A 13,150-nucleotide genomic window follows, 5' to 3' on the forward strand; every position below is an offset into this window, starting at 1 on the left:
AAATGAAGTTTATTTTGTCTCAGGGCCCTCTATGACATTTGGTCGAGCACCCCCCACCTATCTCGCACCGTTTAAAAGTTGCCATACAAAATAAAAGGGGCCATTTTTTCCGCCATCTTGGATTTTTTCGAAAAAATTTTTTCCCATACGAATCTAGAGGACCCCGAGATTCCGTGACCAAAATTTCAGCGCGCTAGGACAAACTTGAAAAAAAAAAAAAAAAAAAGTCAGCCATTTTGAAAAAAAATGGCGGCGTCAAAAACTGCCAGGGTCCTCTATGACATTTGGTCGAGCACCCCCCACCTACCTCCCACCGTTTGGCCGGGCCGTCGAACATTTTTCTGACCGGAAGCGGTAGGCCAAAAGTCGGAATTTTCTGAAGTCACGAGACCGCCCTCTATACGACCGTACCAAAGTCTAACACCCCACGAACCTCCTTCTGGGAGAACAATCATGTCAATTAATCAGTCGTGTTGCAGCTTTAAATAAGATTAATTATTAATTATTAAATTATTACATTAAATTAAATTAATTAAAACTTTCTTCGACCGTTTTGATTATCTTTTTTATTTATGACATTAATAAGATTCTGACTTTTGACAAATGTCATCATTGCCGCACATTTTCAAACAAATTGTCAAAAGCACTGCCAATGATTAATACAGTATGTTTCTTTTTGTTGTCGATTATTGGAATTAACTTTTGTTTGATAATTTAATGTTTTATCTTTTGTTCTAATTAAAAAGAAATTACCGTTAGAGCATTTCTGAGAAGTAACCCTATGTGGGATTTCAGGGTTTGTCCAATGGCTAAGGGGACCCTGTATTTAAAAACGTAAACGTTAAAGTTTTTGGGATATATGTATAGTAGACTATTTATACTCCACATTGATACCATAAGAAGTTAATAAAACTGCCTGAAAGTTAGAGAGGACTATGGAGGAGATTACTGTTTACTAGCTTTTGACTTAACTCCTGGCCCCTGTTTCACCAACGTGACAGGTGCGACGAATTGTAAAATCACTGTTGCTGACGTCACAGGCATCCATGAACTACGGTTACCGCTTACCATCGGGCGGGCCGTATTCCTGTTTGCCACCATCATTGTATTATTAAAAAAAAACTTTATGATATCGGAAAAAAAACAGATATTTCTCTTGCTAAGTTTATGACAATTGTCACAGAAACACTGCAATTGTCACGAAATTCCGACATAACTCATTACCTGTCAAGAATTACCTACAATTCTTCTAGATCTTTGACAATTATCAGAAACTTCACAGGAGAAATATCTGTTTTTTCCGATATAATAAAGTTTTTTTTTAAATAATACAATGATGGTGGCAAACAGGAATACGGCCCGCCCGATGGTAAGTGGTAATCGTAGCCCATGGATGCCTGTGACGTCAGCGATAGTGATTTTACAATTCGTCGCACCTGTCACCGATGTGAAATTGGGGCCTGGCCTCTATTTCACTACGGTGGCAGGTGCGACACTTGTCGACATCACAGTTGGTACTGACGTTACAGGCCTCCATAGGCTACGGTAACCGCTTACCATCAGACGGGCTGTGTGCTTGTTTGCCACCAACATGTTAATAAAATAAAAACTCCATTATATCGCCAAATACTAAGTACTTATTTTGCGAAGCTAATGACAATTGTCACAAGAAACACGACAATTGTCGGTAATTCTTGACAGCAAATGAGTTCTGTGTAACACTATATGAGTAAAATGAATATAGGCGTGGAATCGAATGTATTTGCAGCCAACAAAATGCCAATGTTTGTTCAGCTACCTGTTCACCTGTTTAAATTGCTTATTATCAATTTAGATCCGGATTTTAAACCTGGCTGACATCGGATAGCCATTTATATTGATGTCAATGGTGTTGGTGAATATTTTAATTCATTCGGGCGAAAACCGGAAGGTTGGTTGGGTATCATAAAATGTTCATGGAGAGAAATTGTAAAGGCCCCAGTACACAATGGGCCATTGCCGGCCACTCCAAGGGACGCAGCCATGCGGTAGAATGAGATAGCAATATCATTTGCTCCCTCTAACGCATAAATGCGTCCCTTGGAATGGCCGGCGATGGCCCATTGTGTACTGGGGCCTTAAGATATGGTATTGTAATCAACAACTGCAAAGTTTTTTTTACATCGGTTTGTGGCAAATACTGTTTAGTTTATCTTTATTTTAAAACGAAAAATGTCAACTTGCATGTTTTCTCCACTGTACACAGAATAAGTAATGATGTTACTATATCTCATATGTTCAGAATATTACTTGAATAAACTTATTATCCTATATAAAATGTGTGTTTTTATATTTCTAAACCCAGTTTCTAAGTAGATTGCACATACATTATAGTCACATTAAAATTCCATTTTGCGAAATAAAGAATTCAACATTTAACTTTGCAAAAGTAGATAATTGTTATTAGAATATTTTCTAAAAGCAATAAAAATAGATTAGGTTAGATTCGAGCTACAATGACATTAGGTTGGGTTCAAGGTAAGGTTGCAGGGCCTCTGTTAGGCACTAATGAAACATATTTTAAATATTAATAAAGAACTGTATTTCCACTCTTCTAACTACTACATCACACATATATTGTTCATAACCGTTAACGCTTGTGCTTAGATACGAGGTAAGCTCTATACTGACTTTCAAGTGACCTTTTGACAGATGTCATTACATATTTCATGTACCGTCTCGTACATATTCCCAACCACAAAAAAGGTTTATATAAACTATATGTTAACTATCTTAGAAACTAACTATGTTATACAACTTAACTATCTATTGGTAGAACACACACTTTATATATGCTTGTTCTTATGATAGACCCTTTAATTGTCCTTATGGAGAGTGCCCTTACTTTTCCATCAACTCCGGGGTAGACCTCTACTACTCTAGCCATGGGCCACCTCAAAGGCGTTACATTATCATCCTTAACTATCACTAAAGTACCTACTTCTATATTTTTACAATCTTTGCGCCATTTTGGCCTATTTTGTAATTGAACAAGGTACTGCTTATGCCACTGCTTCCAAAAGTTTTGAACCATACGGTTACATTGTTCCCAAAACTTAGTAAGACTAACAGGCCCTTTAGTACAATCTTTTTCAGGATATGTGGTAAGAGGAGCCCCAGTCAAAAAATGAGCAGGGCTAAGATATGGAGTCTCATTAACGTCGGTTGTAGGCAAAGCAGTCATGGGCCTTGAGTTACAAATGCCTTCAATTTGTACGATTACCGAATTTAATTCTTCGTTTCACCTACAACCCGCTTTAAGTGGTATTTCACAGATTTTATTCCAGCCTCCCACAATGAACCAAACACAGGAGAATAACTCGGTATAAATTTAAATGAAATGCCTTGATCAGCAGCAAAGAGCTCTACAGCATTCTTGTGGTCTGTGGCAGACTGCAATTTATACAACTCATACAATTTATTTTGAGCCCCTTTATAGGTACTGGCATTATCACAATAAATTATGTTTGGCTTATTTCTACGCGCTATAAACCTCTTCAATGCGTTCATGAAACATTCAGTGGTCAAGTCTGAGACCAACTCAATATGCAGAGCTTTGGTTGTGAAACATACAAATAGCAAAATGTATGCCTTACGTATAACAGGTTTTCTCACCCTTAACATTTTTATATTATAAGGACCTCCAAAATCCATTCCAGTCTTTTCGAATACCCTGCAAGGCGTTATTCTGTCATAAGGTAGAGAACCCATCAATTGCTCTGCATTTTTTGCTTTTAACTTAAAACAAATTATGCACTTATTTATAACACACTTAACTTCTCTTATGCCATTAATGATATGGTACCTTAAACTTAAATCTGACAAGACAAGCTTTGCCCCAGCATGCAGCAGAACCCTATGCTCTTTTTCTATTAAATAATGCACAAGCTTACAGCCTTTTGGCAATATTATGGGATGCTTAGTGGCATAAGGCACGTCAGCATGCTGCAACCGCCCACCTACACGCATTAAATGCATGTTATCAAGGAACGGGTTCAACGCCTGAAGATTTGACTTTAGAGGCGACTTCGAATTCAAAGCCTTTATTTCTTGTGCAAAGTACTGTGCTTGCACCCATCTGAGAACAATTTTTAAAGCGAGATCCAATTCTTCGGGCGTTAAATTCCCTGACAGTCTATCTTCTAATTTAACCTTACAGTTATTGACAAATCTATACATATAGGATACAATCCGTTTAATCCTATCTATATTAGAACAACCTATGAACAGAGGTAGAGGCTCACTCTTTTCAGTTACATGTGAGACCCTTAATTCAGGAATTTCTCTTGGTATTTCATATCCAGTTTTGGGCAGAAAATCAGCTGTTTTTAAGGATGTAGGTCCATAGAACCATAAGTTATTACCTTGCAATAGATGCGGGTCAACGCCCCTTGACAAAAGGTCGGCTGGATTGTGCTCTGTAGGCACATAATACCAAGAGAAGTCTTGAGTCGTCTCCTGTATATATTTGACCCTATTGGCAACATAGACATTGAGCTTTAATGAGCTTGTTGCGAGCCAACACAATACAACTTGAGAATCTAAGAACAGGTATACCTTTACCTCAAATTTATCTTTAATGAGGTCATAGACCTTTTTAACTAACTTGGCCAGCAACAAAGCTGCATTAAGCTCTGCTCTAGGGATACTTAATTTTTGTATTGGATTCACCCGTGACTTAGAGCACAATAGGCCAACGCTAACACTATCATCTAAATTTACAATCCGGAGGTATAAACAACATCTATGAGCCTTTACACTAGCATCAGCATATCCAATTATATCTATAGTTTTAGCATTAGATGTGTCTAAATTTCTTTTTACAACAATGCTTTTCATTTTATTCAAACTAGTCGCAAACCTTTTGATCCCTTCATTTAGGTGGTCTGGTAGCGGAGAGTTCCACTGGAGCTTTTCCAACCAGGTCTGCTGTAAAAGCAGCTTAGCATTGACTATGGCAGGCCCGACTAAACCTAAAGGATCAAAAAGTCTGCTGACAAATGACAATAAACTTCTTTTTGTGTAATTATCACAAACCTCCTGTTTAGGGGCAACCATTATAATCGTGTCCGAAGCCAAGTCACATCGGATGCCTAAAGTTTTCACAATTGGGTCCTTTTCATTGGAAAAGTCTACTACTGCCTTAGTTTGTGAGCTAAGTGGAATATCATCCAATAAATTGTCCACATTTGAGCACCACTTGTGCAGTTCAAAGCCACCTAACCTTAGTAAGGCTATCAATTGTGTCTTGGCTGACAAGATTTGATTCATATCATTAGCAACCAGGTTGACATCGTCAACATAGGTATTATATAACAGAGCGTCTGTGGCCAGGGGATAATCGTTTTTGTATCTATTCACTAACTCTAATAGGCACCTAGTGGCTAGAAAAGACGAACTTTTTAGACCGTAACTTACAGTCTGCAGCTGAAGGCATTGTATATCGGAATTCTTATCTTTACGCCATAAAATGTTTTGCAACGGCCTATGCTCTGGGGTTAATGAAATAGCCCTAAACATTTTTTGTATATCGCAGTTCAAAATGAACTTATATAGGCGAAACAAGACCAAAATACTGAACAGATCATTTTGTACAACGGACCCATTCAATAAAACGTCATTGAGTGAAATTTTAGCCAAAGTAGGCATTGATCCATCAAATACGACTCTAAGGGATGAAGTTTTACTTAAGGGGTTGAAAACAGGGTGGTGGGCAAGAAAATAAACCGCCTCCCCTTCTAAGTTGTACTCTGAAATGTTGACATACTTTGCATGGCCCAACCGCACATACTCATCTATGAAAGCTTTATATTTTGAATACAATTCATTATCTTTTTTAAAGCGCAATTCTAAATTTAAGAATCTTTTTAAAGCACATGACAGTGAATCACCTAAATACAGATCAATAATATTCTTTTTGAGTGGCAATGCCACCTCAAATTTATTATCTTTCAAGACTACAGTCTCCTGAAATATTGTTTCAGCTAACTCTTGTTCAGAGCTGGCCTCTGTGTATGTTTCTGGAACCTTCTCAGTTAACCAAAATTGGGATACAATATTATCTAATTTACCTTCATCATTATTTTGTGTTAGCTGTTGACAGCAAAAATTTGAAGCTAAGCTTGGAACCGGGGCTGCGCTGGAGCAACCGGCCAGGCCAGCTACAATAAACCCGAAGCGTGTATTTTGCAGCACCAGCTTGCTAGGCAAGGCAGGTATCTGCTCCGGCAGAAGTGCCTGAAAGAATACGTGGGACGCTAATAGTATATCAATTCTTGAAGAAATATCAAAACTGTCATCAGCTAATTGGATATTAGGTGGTATGTTTATAACTTCATTTCTGAGAGAGAACTGTGGCATATTAGCTGTAATATTTTTAACAACATTACATGTCACTGCGACACTATAATCCGTTACCATGGAATGAACCCTCAATGAGGTTTGCATAGCCTTAAAGCTGGGAGCATCGCACACCCCTGAGATTGCTGAATCATCAGGGTATAGTTCGCATCCTAAACGCTCTGCTACATCAGAGCGCAAAAAGGTAATCTGGCTACATGTGTCTAGAAGACAACGAACAATCATAGGTTGCCCGTGCTTATCATATACCCTAGCCTTAATGGTAGGTAAAAGATCAGTACCTCTCCTACTTAATAATAAACTGATGTACCCCGATATTGGGTTCTCAGTTTCATCAATCTGTGAGACTGCCGCACACTGCTGTGGAACTTCCTCATGCAATAGAGTATTATGCTTGCCCTTGCAAATGGCACACTTGAAAGAATAGATGCATCTTTGACCAACATGTTCATTTAAACAAATGCTACACAATTTATTAGACACAACAAATTGTTTTTTCTTATGAGGCTCCATTAATCTGAAAGTTGAGCACTGATGCAGCTTGTGAACATTAGATTGACAGTACTTACATTTAGACTTCAACGGCTTAACCACTTTAACATTACTTGTTGCTGAGCTTATTAAACTAGAGCGTCGCCCAGTGGGCGTGCGCTCTCCCAGCGACTCCAAGGCAGCAGCTCGTTGCTCTAGAAAGGTTAAAAAATCATTGAGGTTTGGCAAATCACTGTTGCTTTGATTTTCTAAATGGTAAGCTCTCAAAGTATATTGGTCAAGTTTCCTTTGCAAAATTGTAACTATCACTAAATCCCACTGAGAAACTGGGGCACTTAAATTTGTTAGCGCACCTAGGTGCTGCCTAGTTACTGAAACTAAGTTCCTTATACATCCAGCAGATGCCTTTTGCATGGGGGGCAAATCTAAAATTGATATGATGTGATGGTTAACTAATTGTTTCTTATTATCATATCTTTGTTTTAAAAGCTCAATAGCAATTGGGTATGATTCGGCCGTGAGAGGTAAATAATTAATTAGCGCTAAGGCCTCTCCACTTAAATAAGTTTTTAAATAATATAACTTCTCGCAGGCCTTTAATTTGACATCACCGTCAATGACGCTGTTAAATAGTGAGATAAAACCTTGGTAATCACCTACCTCACCAGTAAACACCTTCAAATTAATAGGTGGCAGCCTGAATGGCGACGCGTTACATCCCCCGGGGGACGCGAAAGATCGCTGCGGTGACATGAGCGGCGCAGCCTCGCCCAACGCTGCATTGATTATGCCCGCATAAAAGGAGCGCAGTACATCGTACTTGTCTTCGAAATCTTCTACCCGCTCTTGATCAGCTGGATCCAGTAACAGGATTTCGAGGTTGAGCTCCTTATACTCCTCAAAGATCTTCTCCAACCTATCCTTCTTTTGCTGATAAAGCAAAGGGTCCGCATCTACGCTAGAAGAAGCCGATTCAGCTGCCGCTTTAAACGCCATCATCCTTGTTAAAGCAGCTTTTAATTGCCCCCTGGCCGCTCGCAGTCTCTTAACATCATCGTCCGCCATTTTGTAATGGAGACTTGCTAACCCCTTAAACAATATTCAACAACTTAATTAGATGATTTATCTAAATAGAGTTATACACACACGTCACACGTATGCGAATACAAATTGACAATAACTAAGTATAACTTATAGTTACCTGTATCAACCCAAACGTATAAGTACAAATTGTTAAAGCCTTGCACACCGTGCCGCAAATGAATTGCAATTTGCAATGCAAATAACTTACACAATGTAAACACTTGCTTAGCACTAACTTAGCGTTCATGCGGTTAATTTTTGCAATTGTTTATGCAACCGCACTTTCTTACAAAGAAAAATTGGAGAGTTAGAAAACAAAGTATAAGCCAAGCACAAATAACACGAATTATTTCCTTTGTCGAAACGAAATTAATGGCGTCGTCGGCGTCCGATATGAGTGAATGCGTGAACGAAGGATTCCTGCCACGCTGCTATTGGAACGGAACGGGATGAACGGCGTTGCGCAAGGCCAATAGGCGCACGCGGCTGCAACACGAAGCTTGGCGTAGATCTCCGAAGTCTAAGTGGTATTTCACAGATTTTATTCCAGCCTCCCACAATGAACCAAACACAGGAGAATAACTCGGTATAAATTTAAATGAAATGCCTTGATCAGCAGCAAAGAGCTCTACAGCATTCTTGTGGTCTGTGGCAGACTGCAATTTATACAACTCATACAATTTATTTTGAGCCCCTTTATAGGTACTGGCATTATCACAATAAATTATGTTTGGCTTATTTCTACGCGCTATAAACCTCTTCAATGCGTTCATGAAACATTCAGTGGTCAAGTCTGAGACCAACTCAATATGCAGAGCTTTGGTTGTGAAACATACAAATAGCACGAATTATTTCCTTTGTCGAAACGAAATTAATGGCGTCGTCGGCGTCCGATATGAGTGAATGCGTGAACGAAGGATTCCTGCCACGCTGCTATTGGAACGGAACGGGATGAACGGCGTTGCGCAAGGCCAATAGGCGCACGCGGCTGCAACACGAAGCTTGGCGTAGATCTCCGAAGTCCGGCGACGTTTCGTTTTTGCAAACTATGCTCACTCGAGCAAACTTTTTTCCATTTGCAATTAACTTGTGCGTATTGAAGTTACCGATTATAACTTTGCATAACCAAAACGCATGTGAGTGAAGTTATCATGAAGTTATACAAAGTTGATAGCTATTGGTCCGGTTTCTAGCGGAAATAGATGAACGAATTTTTAATGCCAAATGAACGAACTAAAAAAGTCAATGTTCTAGAAAGGGTACCCAACGGGAAAATAGCTAAATAAATGCAACCCTCCAAACGTTCAACTAGCAACTATGCTAATTGTAATACTGGTTAACACTTTTTAACACTGCAGCCACTGACCGTTAGAACGGAACTGTCTTTAATATTTGATAGTATGTTACACTAAATATATGTAGACCACTATAGGGGCCATTAAAGTTCGAAAGAAATGCCAATATCACTCCGTTTGCACTGCACACGGAGACGTAATTTAACTGCTAGCACAACTTGCGTTACGCATTAAAATATAGTTCACTGAACTCTGAAAATGTTCGAACTTCGAGACATAAGAATTAGTCCACACGAGCACTGCACGCGGGTCATGCGCAACTTGCGTTTTATTTTTAAAGAATCCCTGCTCAATGAACAGACACCGAAATATTCGGTATTTAGTATTGCGTCCCGGCGAGCACTGCACCCCGGAAAAACGCTGGTGACAACTTCCCACACCAAAATGTCACTACGCACACGCACTGCGTTTTTGTAGGTCCTCTATTTTGCAACTTGCAATTAAAATCTTGAGCACAGAGCACCTCACATCAGTTCAGCAAACTTGCGCACTGCACAATACCGACGATATGGAGTCGGCCGCTGATCTATCACGCACCGCATGTCCACGCACATTGTTCGTAGCTACAGTTATTAGCGCTAACGGCCCATCGAAGGACCATAAATATGTTAGGCACTAATGAAACATATTTTAAATATTAATAAAGAACTGTATTTCCACTCTTCTAACTACTACATCACACATATATTGTTCATAACCGTTAACGCTTGTGCTTAGATACGAGGTAAGCTCTATACTGACTTTCAAGTGACCTTTTGACAGATGTCATTACATATTTCATGTACCGTCTCGTACAGCCTCAACAAGGGAAAAAAAGGGGGAGGGACTGTTGGCCTGGCTAAGTGAGCCAGAACTCACCCACTACTCCCTACTACTGCCGTAAGCAGGTAATGAATTCCCAATGTATTAGGTATAGGTTTAATAAATTATAAATATATTTCATTAATAACATAATAATATACAAATATGTAAAAGCATAAAGTAATAAATAAGCCTACAGTAATCACGTATACCGGTCCCACGGATGCGGATGTTGCTTACATAATCTCGTCTGTCAAGGAGTTTCGGCAGGAAAGGCCTTGGCAGACTTAAAAATTTCCGAAATGAGGGTTCATACCTACCGACTGGAATTGGTTTCATGGAGGTATCAGATGGGTTAATGTAGGGTAACTGATGTACACCTTGCTAACATAATCTCGTCTGCCAAGGTGTTTCGGCAGGAAAAGCCTTGGCAGACTTATATATTCATGAAATGAGGGTTCATACCTACCGACTGGAATTGGTTTCATGGCGGTATCAGATGGGTTAGTGTACGGTAACCGATGGTCATCTTGCTTATAATCTCGTCTGCCAAGGTGTTTCGGCAGGAAAAACCTTGGCAGACTTATATATTCCTAAAATGGGGGTTCATACCTACCGAATGGAATTGGTTTCATGGTGGTATCAGATGGGTTAGTGTAGGGTAACCGATGGCGACCTTGCTTACATAATCTCGTCTGCCATGGTGTTTCGGCAGGAAAAGCCTTGGCAGACTTATATATTCCTGACATGAGAGTTCATACCTACCGACTGGCATTGGTTTCATGGTGGTATCAGATGGGTTAATTTAGGGGTCCCGATGGTCACCTTTGAGAGCGTCTGCCAAGCACTTCCGGCAAAAAAAATAGTGGCAGACTTCGCTTTTCTGTGTCTACATGTAAATTTCTAACTGCTGCCATAACTACTATCTCGGTATCAGATGGGTTAAATCAGCCCCTTTTTTCGCACCGGAAGTGGCCTTCTTTTTCGTACTTTCGGCAAGTTCCGCCGTGGCAGACTATCGAATTCGGACTTAGCATAACTTTTCTGGGAAACCATTGTGCATTTCATCGTGGTATCAAGTCGGTTAGAAATTTTGCGGCCGGCTCTTCTACCATAAGGAAAAATGGAGGAGAATAACTGAGCATTTAAGAGGAAAATATATAGTTTACGGATGACGTGGCCGTGGACATGTAAGTATGATTAAGTATTAAGTTCCACTTAGAGCTTGATTAATAATAGCCTAAAAATTTTTTATACAAATTTCAAACACTTTTTTTACCCCTTGAAAAATTATTATGCATTCAACAGTATCTTTCATATCCTATGTGTTATCGCATGATATACATATATGATTTGATGAATTAATTAATAATCCTAATTGGACTTTATGTGAATAAATAAAGCATGAGTAAAAAAACGTTTAGTAGGCATTGCATTGACAAATTGATAATATATAATATATTTCTCTTCATAAACTTAGTAGGGTTGATAGTAAAAAAAGATATCATGAAAAAAGCATGTATCACAGTTCATAAGGTATGCACTATACATATTGAAGTATAAACAAAACTCCGTTTCAGTTCCAAAGTATATTTAAATGCAGTATATGTGCAGCTCCGCAGTATGTGTACTCGTACGTCTATTTTTGGCAGGACGCTTAAAGCATTATATCTAAAACAACCCCTTCCTAACCTATGGGTTTTTAAAAAACATGTCACGGGGGAGTAGCGAGATTAGCCCTACAAGTAAACCAGCAAAAACACTGCGCATGGGCGTTTTTCAATTAGCTGTCACTTTGTCAACCCTTCTGCTATTTTTTAACCCATCGCAGGCGCCAAAGATTCGATAAGTTAATCATGTGGTAAAAATAACTGCTTCAATGGCGCTTTGAGAATAGTTGGCATTAGTTAGTACACTAGGCACCTAATTATTAGAAACCTACTGAAATGTTAGAGGCTTAATAGAGATTTACAGCACATTAAAATTAAAATGGTTTGGAAGAGAGTTAACTATGACTGTAAACATAAATATGTAGCACTTTAAAAGCCAAAACTTTAGGTACCCAGGTACGTACTCGTATTTACGCTGAAGTCACTGTCTAGTTGCTAGTTTATAAGTTGTAACCAACCAAACCAATAATAAAGAATAGCTTTTCTGCTGTCATAACGATTGTCAGTTATTTGTCTTAGCATAAATAGGTAGAGTTCAACAAGAATTTTCATTCTTGTTGAATACTTTCGTACAAGATATTTAATAAAACATTGACGGCTTAATAGAATGTACGCTGTGAAGGTGTATGCTTTACGAGAAACGGGAAATTTGATATTACAATTAATACACCACTGGTAATATAGAAGTAATGACGTAAGCTGGAACCTCAGAAGCTCAGAACTGTAGATATTGTTATTGTACTGCTTAGCACAAAAAACATTAATTAATGAATAGTGTAAGTTTTCCCCGGACATATGTAATTATGGGTTGTAAGTAATATTATTACTACAAATATGATACCTGCATACAAATAAAACAACGCTTGCCAACAAAGGAAGCAGAAACACAAACCGGATAGCAGTATCGTACTAGAGTGTAATGTAGGCACCATTTCGGAAAGGTAACCCTTTACTGCAGAGGAAATGTGTAGGTAAGTAGGTCAGATATACGATTGTGCATTGCACATGTTGTGAAAGCGACGCAAAAAATACACCCTTTTATAAATCGCTTTGTTTTCACACACAAAAAAAGTTTGATTGTTAGCTGCAATTTGTACCCTCAATATCGTATAGACATGCCATTTAGAACTGGCTCACACATTCGATCGCTTTTTATACAAATGCCTTTAATCTCTCATAAAATCAGTTAGTAATCGCCTTATGATCTTCTTATAAAAACTACAAATAGTCTTTGCATATTTCCTAGTATTCTAAAATTATATAATAATTTGGATATAAATGAACCAATCCTTTACAAGCTGATTATATTAAAGAAATAGCATTTTATCATAGTTTTTGCTCGCTCTCGCA

General features: G+C 38.6%; 1 protein-coding gene and 1 long non-coding RNA gene across 2 annotated transcripts in view; one reads left to right on the forward strand and one right to left on the reverse strand.

Annotated features, from left to right (window-relative positions):
• The window catches only part of LOC134806523 (uncharacterized), a 496,946-nt gene that overhangs the window by 466,164 nt on the left and 17,632 nt on the right, over positions 1 to 13,150 (forward strand). The gene's annotated exons all lie outside the window — the stretch shown is intronic.
• LOC134806484 (uncharacterized) lies at positions 3,284 to 7,975 on the reverse strand. Its single transcript, XM_063779755.1, has 2 exons — positions 7,552 to 7,975; positions 3,284 to 7,085 (listed from the first exon to the last, which is right to left on the reverse strand). The coding sequence occupies exons 1-2, from the start codon at positions 7,954 to 7,956 to the stop codon at positions 7,020 to 7,022; spliced, it is 471 nt and encodes a 156-aa protein (XP_063635825.1). The 5' UTR covers positions 7,957 to 7,975; the 3' UTR covers positions 3,284 to 7,019.

The sequence above is a fragment of the Cydia splendana genome, chromosome 3 (assembly GCF_910591565.1).
Source record: "Cydia splendana chromosome 3, ilCydSple1.2, whole genome shotgun sequence".
Classification (NCBI taxonomy): Eukaryota; Metazoa; Arthropoda; class Insecta; order Lepidoptera; family Tortricidae; genus Cydia; species Cydia splendana.